At 52.0% G+C, this 17,429-nt stretch overlaps 9 protein-coding genes across 9 annotated transcripts; 3 read left to right on the top strand and 6 right to left on the bottom strand.

The window, feature by feature from the left end:
* Positions 1 to 182: 182 nt before the first annotated feature.
* Positions 183 to 2,564, bottom strand: AA0111_g114 (Mitochondrial intermediate peptidase; the record flags this gene model as incomplete). The annotated part of the gene is made up of 1 exon (XM_028645260.1): positions 183 to 2,564. The coding sequence occupies one exon, from the start codon at positions 2,562 to 2,564 to the stop codon at positions 183 to 185; it is 2,382 nt and encodes a 793-aa protein (XP_028512407.1).
* A 279-nt stretch (positions 2,565 to 2,843) lies between these two features.
* On the top strand, positions 2,844 to 3,628 carry AA0111_g113 (hypothetical protein; the record flags this gene model as incomplete). Its single annotated transcript, XM_028645148.1, has 2 exons — positions 2,844 to 2,918; positions 3,005 to 3,628. The coding sequence occupies 2 exons, from the start codon at positions 2,844 to 2,846 to the stop codon at positions 3,626 to 3,628; spliced, it is 699 nt and encodes a 232-aa protein (XP_028512400.1).
* Positions 3,629 to 4,768: 1,140 nt separating this feature from the next.
* AA0111_g112 (hypothetical protein) lies at positions 4,769 to 6,315 on the top strand (the record flags this gene model as incomplete). Its single annotated transcript, XM_028645037.1, has 8 exons — positions 4,769 to 4,870; positions 4,954 to 4,988; positions 5,041 to 5,120; positions 5,174 to 5,196; positions 5,261 to 5,405; positions 5,457 to 5,479; positions 5,527 to 6,134; positions 6,183 to 6,315. 8 exons carry the CDS (start codon positions 4,769 to 4,771, stop codon positions 6,313 to 6,315), a joined length of 1,149 nt encoding a protein of 382 aa, XP_028512401.1.
* A 462-nt stretch (positions 6,316 to 6,777) lies between these two features.
* Positions 6,778 to 7,506, bottom strand: AA0111_g111 (hypothetical protein; the record flags this gene model as incomplete). The annotated part of the gene is made up of 2 exons (XM_028644926.1): positions 6,778 to 7,402; positions 7,460 to 7,506. 2 exons carry the CDS (start codon positions 7,504 to 7,506, stop codon positions 6,778 to 6,780), a joined length of 672 nt encoding a protein of 223 aa, XP_028512402.1.
* Positions 7,507 to 8,911: 1,405 nt separating this feature from the next.
* AA0111_g110 (hypothetical protein) lies at positions 8,912 to 10,219 on the bottom strand (the record flags this gene model as incomplete). The annotated part of the gene is made up of 1 exon (XM_028644815.1): positions 8,912 to 10,219. One exon carries the CDS (start codon positions 10,217 to 10,219, stop codon positions 8,912 to 8,914), a length of 1,308 nt encoding a protein of 435 aa, XP_028512403.1.
* Positions 10,220 to 10,239: 20 nt separating this feature from the next.
* AA0111_g109 (hypothetical protein) lies at positions 10,240 to 10,572 on the bottom strand (the record flags this gene model as incomplete). The annotated part of the gene is made up of 2 exons (XM_028644703.1): positions 10,240 to 10,305; positions 10,360 to 10,572. 2 exons carry the CDS (start codon positions 10,570 to 10,572, stop codon positions 10,240 to 10,242), a joined length of 279 nt encoding a protein of 92 aa, XP_028512000.1.
* Positions 10,573 to 11,076: 504 nt separating this feature from the next.
* Positions 11,077 to 13,437, top strand: AA0111_g108 (hypothetical protein; the record flags this gene model as incomplete). Its single annotated transcript, XM_028644592.1, has 4 exons — positions 11,077 to 11,133; positions 11,185 to 11,455; positions 11,503 to 11,864; positions 11,914 to 13,437. 4 exons carry the CDS (start codon positions 11,077 to 11,079, stop codon positions 13,435 to 13,437), a joined length of 2,214 nt encoding a protein of 737 aa, XP_028511999.1.
* A 573-nt stretch (positions 13,438 to 14,010) lies between these two features.
* Positions 14,011 to 14,550, bottom strand: AA0111_g107 (hypothetical protein; the record flags this gene model as incomplete). The annotated part of the gene is made up of 3 exons (XM_028644481.1): positions 14,011 to 14,088; positions 14,188 to 14,293; positions 14,456 to 14,550. 3 exons carry the CDS (start codon positions 14,548 to 14,550, stop codon positions 14,011 to 14,013), a joined length of 279 nt encoding a protein of 92 aa, XP_028511998.1.
* A 646-nt stretch (positions 14,551 to 15,196) lies between these two features.
* AA0111_g106 (hypothetical protein) lies at positions 15,197 to 16,292 on the bottom strand (the record flags this gene model as incomplete). Its single annotated transcript, XM_028644368.1, has 2 exons — positions 15,197 to 15,996; positions 16,049 to 16,292. The coding sequence occupies 2 exons, from the start codon at positions 16,290 to 16,292 to the stop codon at positions 15,197 to 15,199; spliced, it is 1,044 nt and encodes a 347-aa protein (XP_028511997.1).
* Positions 16,293 to 17,429: the final 1,137 nt, after the last annotated feature.

Raw genomic sequence — 17,429 nt, 5'->3', positions numbered from 1 at the left:
ATCACATAGCAAGGGGTATAAACTAAATTTCCACATCATGGCAGGCGATCTGCAGTATCAAGCTCTATGTTCTAATGCCCCGGGTGCTCTTCAACACTCAGTCCAACTTCTAATCATCTAGCCATCATCTATACATCCTTCAGTACGTGCAAGCTTTGGAAAGAAGAAACGCCATCTACTCTCTACTTCCCCCTCGCCTCTCTAATTCCCCACTTTCCCACTTCGGCCATAGCCTCCTCTCCACCCTTGGCCAACTTCTCGTCTTTCAAGACACCAGCCAAACATTGCCAGCCATCTCTCCCTCCGCCCCACTTGAGTACCTCGTTCTTGTAAAGCTCACCATTCTCCCTATCCAAGCTACCTTGTTGGCCATTGTGCTGGAAAACATCCTTCCAGATCTTGGCCGCTAGCGCGCGGTCAAAGAGATAGGAATAGTATGTAGCGCCGTAACCAAACAGGTGGCCGAAGAAACCTTGCCAAGCCGTGCCGGCGGGTTCAGGGACAGACGCGTATTTGTTGTAGACATCGTGGTAGACTTTTGTCGAGTTGAAATTCGGGTCTGCGGCAATCGGGGAGTGGTACGCTTGGTCGAGCATGCAGAGGAGAATCTGGCTTTCGAGTTCAGAGTACTGGTTCCGATTGTCGATTGCAAGGCGGGATTCTAGGGCCGCCATGGGAAGAGGGGCGTCCGTTTCCCAATGTCGTGCGTATAAACCTAGGACATGGGGACAAAAGGCAAAGTGCTCCATTAGAACCGAAGGCAGCTCGGCGATATCGGTCGCGCAGCGAGTACCGGAAACATTTTGCAGAGCTGTGCGACCTAGAATGGAGTGGAGTGCATGGCCCATTTCGTGGAAGAGAGTACGCACGTCGTGGATGTTGAGGAGTGTTGGTCGAGAGTGCGAAGCTTTGCTAAAGTCACAAATCAATGCTATTGTGGGTAATTGGAAGTAGCTGTTGCGTTCGGCGTTGTAGGAGACGGGCATGCCGTCTGTGGCTGCCTCGATGGGGGAAGAGAAACGATGCTGCATGTGTGACATTTCCTCCATCTCTGAAGGCAGGATCTCGCGGCTGCATCGGAGAGTAAAATGAGCCGGATTAGGAGTTTTGCCAGGTCGCGAGTATAGATCGCAATATAGCACGGCAATATGGCCTTCGGTATCGGAGATGACGTCTAGTCGTCGCACACCATCTTCCCATACCTCACCTGGCTGGGTCTCTTTGGGAACGAAGCGAACACCATACAATCGGTCAAACAGTCGTGATATGCCCTGCAGTACAGTGCCAACAGAGAAGTATGCGGACAAAGAGTCGGGTGTACGCTGCCTGTAATGACCCTCCATTGTCGCAAGCATCTTCTGTGTGTAATAAAATTTGTCCCAAGCGTTGATGCGATTGGGGAAGTTGTCTTGGTGAGCATCGCCTCTCTTCAACTCCATCAACTCTTCTAGGTCAGCGAGGACAGCCGGCCGGCTATCTTCGTAGAGCGCTTTTAAGAAAGTGTTGACTGCTTCTGGTGTCCGCGCCATCTTGTTTTCTAGCGTCATGTGTGCAAAGGTCTCGTAGCCTGATGTTTGCGCCAACTCGACTCGTAGTTTCAATAGCTTTTCTAGACGCGCGATGCTTGGTTTGTTCGCTGTCCGCACAGCTTGGTAGGTTTCTTGCCGTACATCGGCATCCTCTACAAACCTCAGCACAGCTTGCGACTCGTGGTGCATGGTGGAGATTTTAGTTTCGCCCCATTTTGTCAGTGCCTTTGCGAGGTTTGGGTCCAGCCCTCTCAGCCTTGATGACTTGAACTTCAGGCTCAGCTTCTCCGGAGCCATGCCTTCGACGAATTCGTTGCCAACATCGGCAATCTCGCCACTCAAATCTACTAGGCGCTCCCTTGTCTTGTCGTCTAGACCAATACCAAATCTTGAAAAGTCCTCCATCAGTATCCTCGCTACGATGCGCTCCTCCTCGGTCCATGTGTCATATACCTCGGATATCTCCGAGGCCTTCTTCAGCTGGTCATGTAGTACTGGTGTCGTGTTCAGCTGGTTCATATACTGGAACACGGTTTGGTAGGCTTTCATTGCCATGATCTGGAACTTGCGATCCGGATGCGTGCCTCTTACAAAGTCGGCCAAGTCTATTACCCGACATAGCAGATCACTGAGCTTATCGAGGTCTTTGACCATGTGCTTGAAGTCGTCGACCGACTGCGCTGCTGCCACCTTCTGCACCACGGCATTGCAGCGTTGTATGGTCACAGTGACAAAGTCAACGAAACCCTGGGGATGGGTAAGGTATTTGTTGCCTATTATTCCCGTGGGTGTGCCCTTCTGGGATGCGCGCTTGAAGCTGTCCCAGAAAGAAGCATTATCGAAAACCTTGCGGAGGGCGTCGTCATCTGTCTTGCCGCTGGCAGACAGGCCGTAGAGCGGGTTGGGGGCAGGATCGCGTGCTTTGGCGGCGGCGGCGGCCACAGTGGAGTTGAAGCGTCGCTGGCGGCGGGAGTGTTGGAGACATTGGTGGCAGACCCATGGCGACTGCTTTGTGCGTGCGAGGCGCTTAAGCATATTGGGTTGCGCGGGTGAAGGGTGGCCTGGCAGGGAGAAGACAAGACGCACCTGGGGCACGATGTCATAGCTAAGCCGAGGACGGGAATCTTGCGGCGCTCGCACGGCCGTTTCCGCGTCTTCTGAGCTCAACATCACAAGTTGGACACCACCAAACTCGACGCATTGCGCCTGCCCCACGCTCGATATGGCTTTCAGACCGCTGTTACGGCAGGTAAGTAGTCTTGACAAGATGGAAGACGGTGTATTGCCCTCGTTCAGCGCGCCACTGTCCCCGCCATGGCCGCCCTTTCGGCCGCCGCAATCTTCGCACCAGGAACCGTGTATGCAGAGGAGCGACCCGCGGATCACTTTGTATGTCGGCATGCCTTTGAGCCCTCGGAGACTCCTTTTCAGAGTCTCTGGCCCGTGGGTGCATCGCAATGCTAACGTCACGGCAGGACCGCAAACCCATCTACGATGACATGCCCATCGATACCACAGCTCCTACTGCTCCCTCTCTAGTAGACCCATCAAACTCGTCGTCGGCCCCAGAGTCTACCTACCGCCCAACACCGACCGACCGCCTCGCAGTCCAGATTGGCCGCGCGCGCATGGCTCTGTACGAGCAAGCGGTGCGCGGTGAAAAGGCCGTTGATAACGCCCTTACCGAAACCCTCCGCCTCGAGCACTCCTTCACAAGCACCATCCGCTCATTAGCCCCGCCGAGAGAATCGGGCGAGAAGGTCCTCCCTGGTGCTCTCTATGTCCTCGTTTCCTCCATGGCAGGTTCCATTATTACACGCAACAGGAACATTTTGCTGCGAACCTCAGTTCCAGTCGCTGTCGGCATCACCGCCGCAAACTTTGTCCTTCCAATCACTACCAAAAACGTTGGAGACCTCATCTGGACCTACGAAGAGCGATACCCCGTCCTCGCAGACACGCATCTGCGCATGAAGAGCAGGATTTCGCAGTTCATTGAGACTGGAAAGGCACACGCACAGGGAACTGTTGGTATGGTCGAGGGCAAGCTGGCCGATACACGGGAGAACTTGGAGGGCTGGGTCAAGAAGGGCCGGTAAATAATGCGTTATCGAAAGCTTCTCTGGCACAACTACCTGTACATTAGTAGCGGGGCATAGGTGCATCACCATCTTGATGCAATGTGATTTGCACTTTCTTTTCTCCTCCCACTTCTTCTTCATGCTTTCCGTATCGTTCAACTTGAGGCACAATATTCAGCGGGCTTTCCCCCCTTCCCATGTCCTTGGCCAAGTTCGTCTGGCTGCTCCTTCTGAACCCCACGCACTTTTTCAGTATGTTATTTTTCCTTGGCCTCCCACAAATATGCTTGGCTTACTTTAACCGTTACTCAGCACCCAGCAGTGTAGATTCTCTTCCTCGTCTTCAGCAAGACACTTGGCCGGAGCCAGCGTCATGCAAGCTCTATCGACCAACTTCAGTGCACAGCCACGATAAATTTGATCAAAGGACGGGCAGATCAGTACAGAAAGTAGAGGTGTAGATCCAGATCAGCTCGAGAATAGAAAGAGCCATGCTCGCCTTTGTTGAGTAGGATAAGAACAACAACGACTAGATCAGAGAAGAGGGTTCTTTAGCATACTGGAAAAGTTCGACATAGGATGTGCAAGGGCAGTTGAACCCGCCAGTTTGGGCAAACAGGAAACAATTTGACACAACCTTGGCCTTGATGCGATGCATGGGTTGATGCAGCGGGCGGAATCCTTGGCGGTCAAGGGGCCGAAAGGGCCAGGCTGCAAAGGGGTTAGGTAGATGATGTACGATAAGCACAGCAGAAGATGAACAATGGTAAGCTCTTGATAGATGCAGAGGTATCGAGGGTGTGCACCCGATGGGTCGGTGAGTGTCACCCAGCGTCTCGGAAGGACCGACGCACGTTCAAAGCCACTCAGGCGGTACTGGTAGCATGAGGCGTAAAGCTGTAGCTGTCATTCGACATAGTCGTGGTGGCTGTGGGGTCTCTTGGACAGCTGGCAACAGACAGGCGGTCGAGGTTGGGACGACTGCGGGGGTTACTGGCCCACGTTTAGCGCTCCCGTCGGCGTTTTCGCTATCGGCGTGACGGCCCCCCAAGGCCAGGGTCTTGGGAACGACATCAGCCATTCCGCTGGGTTTCGCCTCCTCCTCGACACGACTCGGGGCGTGTTCTGTAGCGCATCGTAGCGCACCAGCAACCCATCATGACTACCTTGACCTCGGATCCGGTGCCCAAGGACAAGCTGCGGCCGCTGTCCAGTGCCACCAACCTCACCGACTTCACACACTCGACTGTCGAGCCTGAGGTATGCTGCTGCTGCTCCTGCTGATGCACATCCTCCCCACCATCCTCGCGCATAAGGTGCACAAGACTAACGCAGACACGCAGTCGGAACTGGCCTCGGATGGAGAATATGATGACCTGTACCTCACTCCTCCCTCGTTGATACACCGCGCGCGCACTCACACGTCTTAGCGAAGTACAAAGCCTCTCGCCGAGCATGTACGAGAACGAGAAGAAGTACGGTCGCACCTACCACAGCTTTCACGCCGGAGGTAAGCGTCAAATCAGGGCAACTTTGCGCACAATTGTAGCTAATTCATTCTAGCCTACCCATTCCCAAATGATGAGGTACGCGCTGCTTGGAAACACCTCTTTTGTTCAATCGGCCCGTCGCTGACTCGCACATCTACAGCCAGAGATATACCGCTTGGACTGGCAACATGCCATTATTAAATGTCTTCTGCACAGACGGAACTATTTCGCACCGCTCAAGCCAAAGAAGCCAAAGAGAATGTTGGACATTGGCTGTGGCACCGGAATCTGGTGTTTTGAGATGGGTAGGTGCCATGCCTGCTTTTCCCCGGAGAACCACCACTGACAAGTAGTAGCTGCCGAATTCCCAAACTGCCGGGTACGCGATTCCATTCTTCTCCCTCTACCATTCTAATCCAGCAGCAGGTTGAAGGCATTGACTTGACACCGATCCAGCGAAAAATATCCTACACAAACATCGACTTCTACATGGAAGACATCCTCAGCCCAACATGGTGGTATCCCAAAGAAGAACCTTATGTATACGACTACATCCACACACGCATGTCCCTCGGCATCTTCAACGACTTTCGAGAAATTATACAGAAGAGTTACAACAACCTGAGACCTGGCGGGTGGATGGAATCGCAGGAATGGTTTTCAAAGCTCCAATGTGCCGACGACATGCCCGAAGACTATCCGCTCAAAGAGTGGTCAGAATTAGCAGACAAAGCAGCGCACAAACTCGGTCGACCATTACGCATCGCAGACAAGCTGAAGAGGTGGTACAAAGAAGCTGGTTTCGTCGATGTACATGAGGAGGTTTTTGCTATTCCCGCCAATCAATGGCCAAAAAGCGATCGCGAGAAAATGCTTGGCAAGTATTGTAGCTGGAATTTGATGTTGGGTTTGCAGGGATGGTCGCTTGAATACTTTGTCACTGGCTTGGGCTGGACACCAGCCGAAGTCGAGGTCTATCTCGCGCATGTGAGGAACTCGATTGTTGACGAGAACGTACATGCCTATTACAATTTGTGAGTCGGGATATGTAATCAGGCGAATCACATACTAACGCTGAGTAGCTACGTGGTATGGGGTCGTAAGCCTTTCGACGACGAACCTGGCAGCACTACACCAAAACCGCACCACTGGCCACAGCCTCCTGGCGATGACGACTCCATCCGTTGGTCGATGAGAGAGTCCGAGGATGCGTAATCAGCAGAACGAGGTTTGGCGTTTAGAGACATGGGATTCACGGGAGTCATGGCGTATTTGCTCCCGCACACACTAAGGAGGTAATCTCTATTCATTTCCATCTTGCATATCATTGATGGCGGCTTTTGTCAAACGAAAAGCTTTCGGCATGTATTTGAAGCGTTGGTTTACGGGTCAGACTGCGCTCTACGATGTATGAGGTTGGTAGTTATCGGATGCAAGGCGTATCATATCAGTCATATGCAGGCATTAATCATTACAAAGCTGTTACACTCCAAGTACACATTCGCTGCGGGTAGTCATATTCCTCATCGCCTGCCACACCCTTGGTCCAATGTCAAGATCGGGAATTCGTGAACAGACATGAATCCTCCCACGCCAACGCATTTCTGTTACTGTCATGCCAATTGGACAAACGATGTTCTTCTGGTGATCCATATGATGAATGTCATACGAGAGCCCTCACGGCTCCTCGCAATATTCCTCGGCTCCATAGAACAGAGCCCCGTTCCGCTTTCGCGAAGGACGCTCACCAAGGAGTGCATGGGCGAGATCAACAAAGAACTCCTTGCAGATGCCCTCACGTTGCTTAATAATGCTCGTCGCGTGTACGTCATTCCAGAGATCGACCATGAGACGTCGTCCAAGGCTACCTTGTAGGGTGTTGTTGTACATGAACTGAACAATTTCGGCATTAGGTAGACTGTCGGCGAACGATCGCTCTGCAGTGTCGCTGAGCACGGTCCGCAAGGCCTCGTTCTTGGCTTGCCTATCTTGCAGCTTTTCGGCTAGGACATAGAGTTTGACAACAGCTAGGATGTGTGCTTGGAACCCGTCCGGTGTCATAGTTTGAAGGGCTGTAGTGTCGGATACCACATTGGTGTAGATGAAGCTGACGTAGAATGCGAAAGTCTGGGAATCGTCCTCGGGTAGCTTGACAAGTCGTTCCTTCTTTTCATTCCAGTTGCCATTTAGAGCGCGGCGGAAGAACTCTGAACGTGCACAAAGAATGCCTCCATGGAGCAGGAAGTCTTGTTGAAAGGCATCACAGCCTACGCGAACGAGCAAGAACGAAGAAGGGTCGAATCTACAATTGTAAGTAAGTCTTGAAGTCATTGTTGGGCATCTGTATAGAATGACTTACTTCATACGACCGACTTGTGAAGTCTGTACGGCAGTTTTAGTCGCCATCGTGTGAAGTTTCGTTTTGGTGACTGAGTATTACAGAGTCACAGTTGATGATGGGGCAGTAAGAAGACTGTGAGGTCATAAGCGTACAGCAAAAGCATTCATAGATTTATTGTTGGACACACTGCGTCGTGGAAACTTACCGTGAAGGTGAACGTGACGGTGAACGTGAGCGCAATTTAGGAGACTAGTACTGCTTTCCATCTGGCTATGTCTGGAGGCGTAGCGGATGAACCTGCAATGGGGTACAAGCCTCGACAGGGGCGCTCTCCTTCATCTAGATTTCTAATGACGCAACACCTTCTCATCGCAGCTGATTGTGGAGTTTCTAGTACCAAAAGAGGCACTCAATCTACCATAACACTCTCCTCGTCCTTGGTAGAAGCAGGCGGGCCCCTACGAGAAAAATTGAACAAGATGTAGGGCACGTATGATAATGATGAATGAAGACATGTGATGTCTGTAGAGAATTTAAACTCTTAGTTATCTTTTCTAATTTTCCCGTTTTGTATGTCTCTCCTTAGTGGCATTGCGGCATACCCGTTCAGCTCGTGTGATGATGTTCTCCCACTCCTTTCAGTCAACTTTCTCCACAATTCGCCTATGCTTGCCCTTTTTGCGGGTAACATGCTGTACTGTAAGCTATACAGGTTGCGGCGGTGAATAGGAGGAACAAATTGTCCGGAAACTAGACATAGCAAGACACTAGGCGAGAAATAGTGCTTGCGTATGCGATCGCCGAGGTCAAAGTAAGGTTGGAACATGGCGCGAAGAGATAATGGGATTGACTGCATGCTTTTAGTTCATACTCAGTGTACCTTCGTGAAAATCGACATACTTTTAGCAGCACGTAGGCAGTGGGGGGTGAGCTTACCGAGCCTGCCGTGTTAGAGCTAGCATCGGTAGTGTTTTGAAGCTCGAAGTATATCCCTCCGGGCAGTCGTCCGGGATCCTTGAGCCGGAGCATGACTGCGAAGAGCGGGAAGTGATTAAGGCATGCCAAACCCATCTCCAACGCGGCCTTCAGGCCAATGACTGCAATGCGTGCGCTTGCGAATGTCAGGTAGAAGACGAACACTGTCGGCAGTAGAAAGAATTGCAGTGTGAAAAGAATTGTCCCAAGTAACAGCTGGTCCAAATCGTAGTCGCATGAGTCGATCCGATTACGGAGAATATTGCGCTTTTTCCCACGGAAGAGGTGAAAGAGCGATATGATGATAGTTAGCTGCCAATGGAAGATGCGGGCAGATGCGACGTAGAATGAGTAAATATGCAACGTCAATAGTGAAACGAGATCTGAAAAGATTGAGATGGGCATAGTGGCGCCAGCAAAAGCTGAAAAGCCGATGATCTGGACGAGCGCAGGCAGATTTGGTCGCAAGAGTGATATGCAGCCTGCAAAGTCTAGTCAGTAAAAACTCTTGAATGACAGTAGAACGAACATACCAGCCCAGTAGTCGATGACCCACAGAAACAGGTCGCCAAGGAATGCAGCCAACTCAGTGTTCAATTTCAAGCCTCCAGGCCAGCCCATGAGCCATGATATCATACGCCGCAGCCCGTCGACCGACCAGGTGCTGAAAATGGTGTCGACTTGAGCCGCCACGAATGAAGCATTCTCGATGATGAATGTTCCGACAGCAATGCCCATTATGACATCATTAGCAACCAGCCAAAGGCTATTGTAGAATCTGATATATTCTGGGTGACTGTTGGTGATGCTTTCCCAATCGATCTTCCTTCTGCGCAAGGTGAGATACTGGATGGGCCAGTAGCAAGACTGTTGCAATCTGATGTCGATCTGCTGTGCTGTTGCAGAGATGTCTTTCAGGGCTGGCGAGTCAGAAGAGCCTGGCCGCCAATGCAGAACCTGAAGAACTGCCTCGCCCATTATGCGGTGTGTAATCAGCCCAAAAATGAACAACTGCGCAGCTATGGGCCATATCCAGACTCTGAATGCATAGTGGAGTACAAGCCAGATGTAATCCCAGAGATTGTTGGCCGACTCAACGACGCGCTCACTGACGCTCAGAGCTCGCTTCATGCGTCTGCCAATCATGCCAATATTCTTCTGCAGTAGGGCGTTCAGTTCGTACGAACAGTTGACCTGCTCAATGATCATGGGCAACGCCAGCTCTTTCTGTGTGCGAGGATGTGCAATCACTCTGTGTAGCTTCAGTTTTTCGACAAGGTGTGCTTTCCTCTTACGTTCCCTCTCTTCTGCTCGTTCTAGCTCTTCGAAAGCCACGTCCCATTCTGCGACCTTTGTCTTGTCCCCCAGAGCCAGCGTGATGGGCTTGAGTGAGAGGTATTGCATACGCGTTGGGTGCGGTCGGTCGTAGACGATGACTTGCATGGTTATGAGGGCATCGTCGGGGTGATGAAGGCGCGGGAAGCGGAGCGAAGGGTCGGTATGGACTGTGAGAAGGTCGGCGCCAGATTGATCGGCTGGCCTCTTAGGATTAACGGAGCCCAGCGCGCGCACAGAGGAGTGTCCACATCGCTGCAGTAGTTCTTGGATATCGTGGGGGCTGTGTCGCAGCAAGGTTCCCACGAGCAGTGCATTCTCGACCTGGCGCAACTCGACGTCTTGTAGCACACCGACGACAAAGACATCCGACTTTGAGTTTCTGAAGCCTACCAGAACACCCGGTGCAGAGTCCCTGGGAGCGTCTGATGGCCAAAATACGCGCATCAACCCATTGTGTGTGACCATGTCCTCATCCTGCTACCCCGCTAGAAGGAACCGCGACGTTTGAGCTGCTCGCGTGCAGAGATGCCGGTGCCTCCAAGTCGCGGGTGCTGTTCGACTCGGTCAGCGGAAAGCTTGCAATCGCGAGAATGGCCTATACTGACCAGGTCCGTCTCCTGTGTTGCGATGCGCACAATTGGCAGTATGAAGAGGAAGAACAGCAGGGAGAGCAGAGCGAAACCCTTGGCAGTCCTTGTCACCACTCCGTGATCCCACGCAAATATCGCTAACTCGTAGACGCGTGTCACAAGATCCCAACGAGCAGTCGAGTATCCTGCAACGAAGATTCCGATGGTAAGAATAGAGAAAGCGTGCATCTACACCGTCATGCCAAGCGATAGTTCGGAACGGTCTAGGGGGAACAGCGCGTGCTCGGGACTAGCAGTCAGCTATGTACGCCCAGATGTCTTGAATAGGTCTTGATTTCGAATCTGTAGTTTGACAGCGGTATGGAGTAGTGCGCCTGGATGTACATGGCGCAAGATGCATCATCGAGCGGTGCTTAGACATGCCATGATCGCGTACGTGGAAGGCCACTGGTGCGATTGCTCGGGATACGCGCTAATGCTAGATTCACTCTAGCCCGTACCGCTTTTGGCCCTGCCTCGACAACGTTGAGCGCCATCCCAGAGGAAAGCTTCACATCGACAGAGCACAAGAAAAGTCCACATTTGTCAACAAGTACACTGTAACATAGAGATTACCGCGCTGCCGTAGGTGTTACCTTTCATTTCGCTTCTTTCCTCTACTGTGTTTTCACATTGTCTACGTTGACCGCTTCGCACGTGTGACGGGCTAGCATTCAACATGCATCAATCGAGATGGGCGGAGACAGGAAGAAGACCGGAAGCGCCGAGAGGGAGCTTCGATGGGCAGAGGTAACGTACAAGTAATGCGATTTGTACAGCACAATTCATTGCTGTCTAAAGCGCACACGACCAGGCGCTCTGCTCGCGTTGATTGCTAGCGCGTCGCGTTCCTTCGCCCTGAAGTTTCCGTTCACTCCAGTCGCAATCTCCAGTCAGGCACTCTGCCTTCTTTCACGAAGCGTCTCCAACGCAAACAATATTCCTCATCTTACTAATTTCCCCAGTCAACTCAGAGTCACAGCTTTTGATCCCGAACAAAGGCAACGAAACAGTTACCCTGGCGACATGACCGTCTGCAACTTCTATCCGCGGAACGCTTGCAAATTCGGAGGTAAGCAACCAGACATGTTGTACCGACTTTTTACTCACGCGAAACAGATGCTTGCAAATTCGAGCACCCTGGAAGTTCGCGGGATGCAGCCCGAGGGGGAGGTGGTTTTGGCGGAGGCTCCAACAACAACCGCTTTGGTGCTTTCAGTGGCGATCGCTACCGTCCGGGTGACAATAGCGGGTCCAGCTCATTCGGGGGTAGCCGCGAATCAAAGTCGTCGACTTTCAACCTAGACAAGGACGTCATTCAAGCCGATCTCAGTAAGGAGCGTCCAACATACCCGCTCTCATGTTATGGCCCAGGGAAAGACGCTCCACGACAGCTTATTGAAGGGCCTGTCGAAATCAGTCCCGAAGAGCTCCGCCTTCGATACTATACGCTACGAGCGGCCGGTAACGAACCCACAGCAGTAAGTACAGAATCTGGTTCTGGTTTCCTCAAAAGCTAACAGGTTCCAGCAACAAGAAGAGGGTGCGCTGAACGAGAAGATGCAACAGCAAGTAAAAGCGATCTTGGACGACGTCGCAGGGGCTATCAGCTATGTTCAGGCAGGTGCCGACGTCCATCCCAATCGCATCGACATCGCCAAGGGCACTGCTTCAGCAAGCGGATCGATGACTAACACGACTGCATCATCTAACACTGCCGCGAATCCTTTTATGAAAGCTCCATCAAACCCGTTTCAGGCAGCAGCAGCATCTTCGCAACCTTCTGCGTTCGGACAGGCCTCAACACCAGGATTTGGAAAGCCGGCCTTCGGTCAACCATCCAACCCAGCACAAACTACCTCCGCATTTGGACAGCCATCAAATCCGGGTCAGAGTACCTCAGCATTCGGTCAACCCTCAAATCCGGGTCAATCCACCTCAGCGTTTGGACAGGCGTCGAGCCTGGGTCAGACTACTTCGGCTTTTGGACAGACCTCAAATCCAGGTCAGGCTACTTCAGCATTTGGACAGGCGTCAAATCCAGGTCAGTCAGCTTCGCCCTTTGGCGCGGCTTCTGCTTTGGGTCAAAAGCCATCACCCTTTGGTCAGCCTTCAGCGCTTGGAGGTGCTGGTAGTGCGTTCGGAAAGCCTGCATTTGGAGCCTCTGGGTTTGGTCAGCCGTCGATGCCAGGCGCAGGAAGCGCATTCGGGCAGACCAGCAGTATGGGCCAAGGCTCGGCCTTTGGCCAGCCATCGGCGCCAGGTGCGGCGTCTGGATTTGGACAGACAAACGCTCTAGGGCAAAAGCCAAACCCATTCAGCAAACCTGGATTCGGTCAAAGTGGGTTCGGTCAAGCGTCTCAGCCAGGTGCCAACACCTCGCCTTTCGGGCAACAAGCATCGTCTGGCGCATCGCCGTTTGGTCAGCAAGCTTCGTCAGGTCAATCTCCTTTTGGTCAGCAAGCGCAGCAGACAGACCAGCCTTCACCGTTTGGTCAACAAGCACAGAAGCCAAACCCATTTGGTCAGCCACAGCAAGCATCAACACAGGCACCTGCGCAATCGAACCCCTTTGGTGGAACTGCATCATCGCAGACTCCAGCATTCGGCCAGACGAGCAAGCCCTCACCTTTCGGCACCCAACAGCCGCAAAACAACGCGACGCAGCCAGCAGCTGCTAATCCTTTCCTTAAGCCCCAGACATCCGCCGCTCCAGCAACTTCCACACCTTCTCCCTCTCCTTTTGCAACTCAACCACAGAATCAACCTAACAATCCCCCCGCTCCTGCTCAAGCTACCTCTCAGCTACCTTCAATTGCACAGCCTACCTCGGCAGCACGTCCCCATGTTGAGGGCGTCACACCAGATGGCAAGCCAATCGACCCGAAGGACCGTTACAAAGAGGGCAAACCAGAGGAGTATGATGGCGAGCAGGGTAGGATTTTGGAGGAGATTTATAAGCGCGTGTCGCAACTAGGACGATTTAACGATGATGAGGACATCCCAGTCACGCCTCCGAAGTGTGAATGGATAGCGCCGCTTGCGATATTGTGAAGGCGATGGCGTATGTCGGATGTTCGGATGCATTTGGCGTCATGGAACATGGTAGGCGTTAGGTACTGATAGGGATGTTGCTCACAGAGTTATGCGTAGACGATGGATTGAAATGCGAATGGAAGCACATATAGAATTGCATCTGTTATGATCAAAATTGGAGCTAACACGCTTATGAATGAAACAACATGGCGTAAGCATAGTTGTGTCATTACACCGTCATGTGCAATAGCAAGAGTAGCTGTGTAGCAGCGGGAGGACGATGCCGAAATTGTAGTTGGAGTTTACACGCAATACTTGATGTTACAATGCAATACCCGTTCGCTGTGACTTTGTCACTAGTACCAAAGACATCAGCATGATCAACTTGAAATGTGTTTGGTATAAAATAGACACTCGACAAATGCCCGCTTTCGTAATGACACGGCAAAGACCAATCTCGTAATGTACATGTGCATCCCATTCCGCCGGTCCAGCGCGCGATACTGCCTGCCCCACTCGTGTATGTCTTCCTCAACGTCTCCCTCACAATCTGCTGTGTATTTGCCATTCGGTGGGTACTTGGTGGATTCTTTATCGCTTCTTCGCATCGACCTTGTCCTCGAGGGTGCGGACATAGCCTTCTATCCGTTGGACCGCGGACTGGAGAGCCTGTTCTCGTTAGCAATGGCCCGCTTCACCCAGGCGACCCCCATCTATCGTTGTTTCATCCCCAAACATGCGCAGAGAAGGTAGATGTGGATGACGTACGTAGATGTCTTCGGTCAAGAGCTGATTTGACACGCGGTATTCGTCAATGACATAGTAGTACATGCCTGCACCGGATGTCGTCGCACCGAGAAGGAACCCAAACAATCTGTCGTACGTTAGCCATATCCTCTTGTTCCAGTGTGTTACCAAAAAGTCTGCTGCTTTGCCCTCGGGTTTATCTGTTGGCATACGACAAGCTTCCAAATAGGTGTATAGTCATCCCACCTATGGCAACATCTGCTAATATAACTGCAAGAGGGGCACTCACCCTCCCCTAAAGGCACCAACGGGCTTCCTGACTGGCGCGATAACAGCATCCTGCCTCAGTACCGCGCTTGTCTGGAATCCGCGGGAAGCAGCCATGGGTGATCGAACGCCGGCGCGAGCGGCCGCCCTCAAGAATTGAGTTGCCATTATGTCCTTCGCTATCGTTTGGTTCCCTCGTATCGTGGTTCGAGCTTAGGTCTCGGTCTGCGAGTGTGCGGATGGATCGTGGTGGTGGTTACGCTCGTGTGCCGGCCGTGACGTTTGTGAGCTACTCTCCGCACTACAAACAAGCAAGCTCAACTCGTCTGACCCGGACCCTTGCCAGTCTGTTGCTTATGTCAGCCACCCCACCTGTCCCCGTTTGGTAGACTATGATCCTTGTGGCGATGGTATTTCGATGTAAGACAGGATGCTAATAAAGCGTAATAAATCACAAGGTTGCTAATGTGACTATAGGAAGAAGGTTCTTGTCGATTTGCCCTCCGCGTTCTGATCGGTCTCGTGGTCAGCGCCGTTGCCCAATTTCTTTCTAAGGACCTCGGATAGTTCACAGAGTAGAATGCAAATATCTTGAGGACGACACATACGACAGGTGCACACAAAGAAATTGGTAATGAAATCTGTGCCAATATCGACTTCGTAGTCTACGCAACGACATGCAGATCGATTGCGAAAATCTATACTAATAGTAACCATTAAATTATGCCGCAACGCAAGTAAGGGGTATTGGAAAATCTATATACTAAGGAATTGAAGGTTTGGTGATGGGCAAGGTCTTCGTGCAGTCAGTCAACTTGAGCAGGTCTTTCTTCTCTACACCCAACAAACTCATCCTGATGTACGCCTTCGCATAGTCCAGGTTCCAATGGACCTGGTCACCGACATAGCGTTTCCACTCATCGTTGATCTTAGGATGTTTTGACAGCACCTTGTCACTTGGGAGTACAAAGACCTTTTGGTCTTTGGAGATACCCGCGGGGTTGTTAAGTGTGTCGTTGTAGAATTCAACGTCCCAGACACCAGGAGTCGTATCGAGAGGCTTCTCCGCGAAAGTAGGGTCGACAAAACGTTGTTTGGCTGTTGCATGGGCGCCTACGAGGGCTGCAAGATCGTGTGCTGAGAAACCCTTCTGTTTGAAGAGTTCGATCATCTTGTCGGCATCATCTCGAACATCTGGTAGGAGACCAGTAGGCGCAGCCTTTGTAGCGTCTTTGCGGCCAACGAAGGCAAGTACGCGTGGACCCTTCGGGCATGAGACGGTGGCATGGTTATGCGCATATTGGACAAGATCGGCGTATCCAACCTTGTACTTGGCCTGTACACTACGAAGTAGTGTGCGAATATTTTGAAGGCCTTTGTTCTCTGGTCGGTCCTCTTCGCCAAAGTCCATCAGTAGCGATCCATCGGCACCACCGTTGGGAGCATTTTTGTCCCAAGACCCAGCATCATGGAAACCCATACGAACTGCAGCACGGGCATTATCGTTGCATTGTTTGTCGGCTCCGACGAAATGTTTCGTGAGTTCGGCAGAGACATCATACCCTGAAAACTATTAGTACTTCGATACGATCGAGAAAGGTTTGTCAGAACTCACAAACACAGCATTTGTCGACGCTGAACAACGAGCATGTCACCGGCTTGTTCCCCTTAGTGTTGTCCATAGGCGATCTCTTGCCAGACAGAACATCAGCAATAAGCTGTTCTATACCAGAGAGACCCCCACCGCCAAGGATGTTATCGATGAGGCCCGGTGCAGCTTCGCGTTGTTCCAATGGAGTAGATGAAGCTATGGAGCACAAAGCGAGGAGAGGCAAAGCCAGAGATTTACTTAGGACCATGTTGAAAGTGAAAATATGTAACGACTGACAAGAGTATGAACAAATTATTAAAGGAGCCAACGAGGGATGGGCAACTATGAACTGGTGAGGAACGAAAAGACAAGGTGTTTAGAACATACTTATATCCCGCAACAGTCTACTACAGCGGTCGTGTACAAACCCTAAGGGCTTCAGCCTCGTCGATCACGTCTAACACGGAAGCAGGGCACAGCGTAGTCGAGGCCACGGCAAGCCACGTCGACTAGAAAGATACAGCTCGGTCCTCGAAATAGTAATCTACCCCTGCAGCTTCGAGCCAAGCCAGCCGCTCCAAGGCGATGTAGTTAAGAGAACATGGCCAAACAGCTACCAGCCGATGGTCATGACTACGATATGCAGGGCCGAGCCTATACTAGTGATCTTTGGAGACAAGTAGTCTCCGGCTCCTGGTGAGAAATGTTGGCAGTCCAATAGTCACCGCAGAGTCCAGAAGGAAAATGCCAAGCCTCCGAAGCGGCGCGTTGAAGAACGGTCTAGCTGTTGCAGATACTGAATCTTGCTCAACGAGTATGAGTTGAAGCACTCGCCATTCGAGAAGCAAGTGCAGGCCATAGCGAGCGGGCGAGAGCTTGCAACCATCGCATACTGTGCGGTTGCCACCGATGCGCAGCTGCGGAAACGCCCCTTGCCGAGAAAGAGGGTACTACATCGCCATTCTCCATCACCGCTAGCTTCCGTACTCGTTGTCTAGAATGCTACGAGGCAGCGATCATGTCGTATCTTCTCGTGAAGGCGCATGGTGGCTTGCCCAGACCTTGCTGGACTGGGTACCGAAGCTCGCATGCTTGCTTGGCATGGCAAGGTTCAATACTCTCCGCATGAAAATCCGGGACCTGGACCCACGATCCGCAAAAAGCAAGCGCATCACTTGCCTTGCAGTCCCGGCTCCTGCCATTTGTGAAATGACTAAGCGGTACGTTTGTGCTTCAGCTAGTGGGAGCCAGTACCATCAGCTGAGACTCACTTCCCCTGACCTATGTTACGGCTCTTGGGGGGGGGGGGGGGGGGAAAAGTTCCATCGATTTGTTTGGTGCCGGCGCGTAAAGAAGGCAAAGGGGGAGGGGCGGGGTTGGCACTCATGCGCTGGGAGCAGACTAG

This window comes from Alternaria arborescens, assembly GCF_004154835.1.
Source record: "Alternaria arborescens strain FERA 675 chromosome Unknown contig_1, whole genome shotgun sequence".
Taxonomy (NCBI): Eukaryota; Fungi; Ascomycota; class Dothideomycetes; order Pleosporales; family Pleosporaceae; genus Alternaria; species Alternaria arborescens.
Note: the sequence above shows the minus strand (reverse complement) of the source record. Positions and strands in the feature narration are given on the sequence as shown.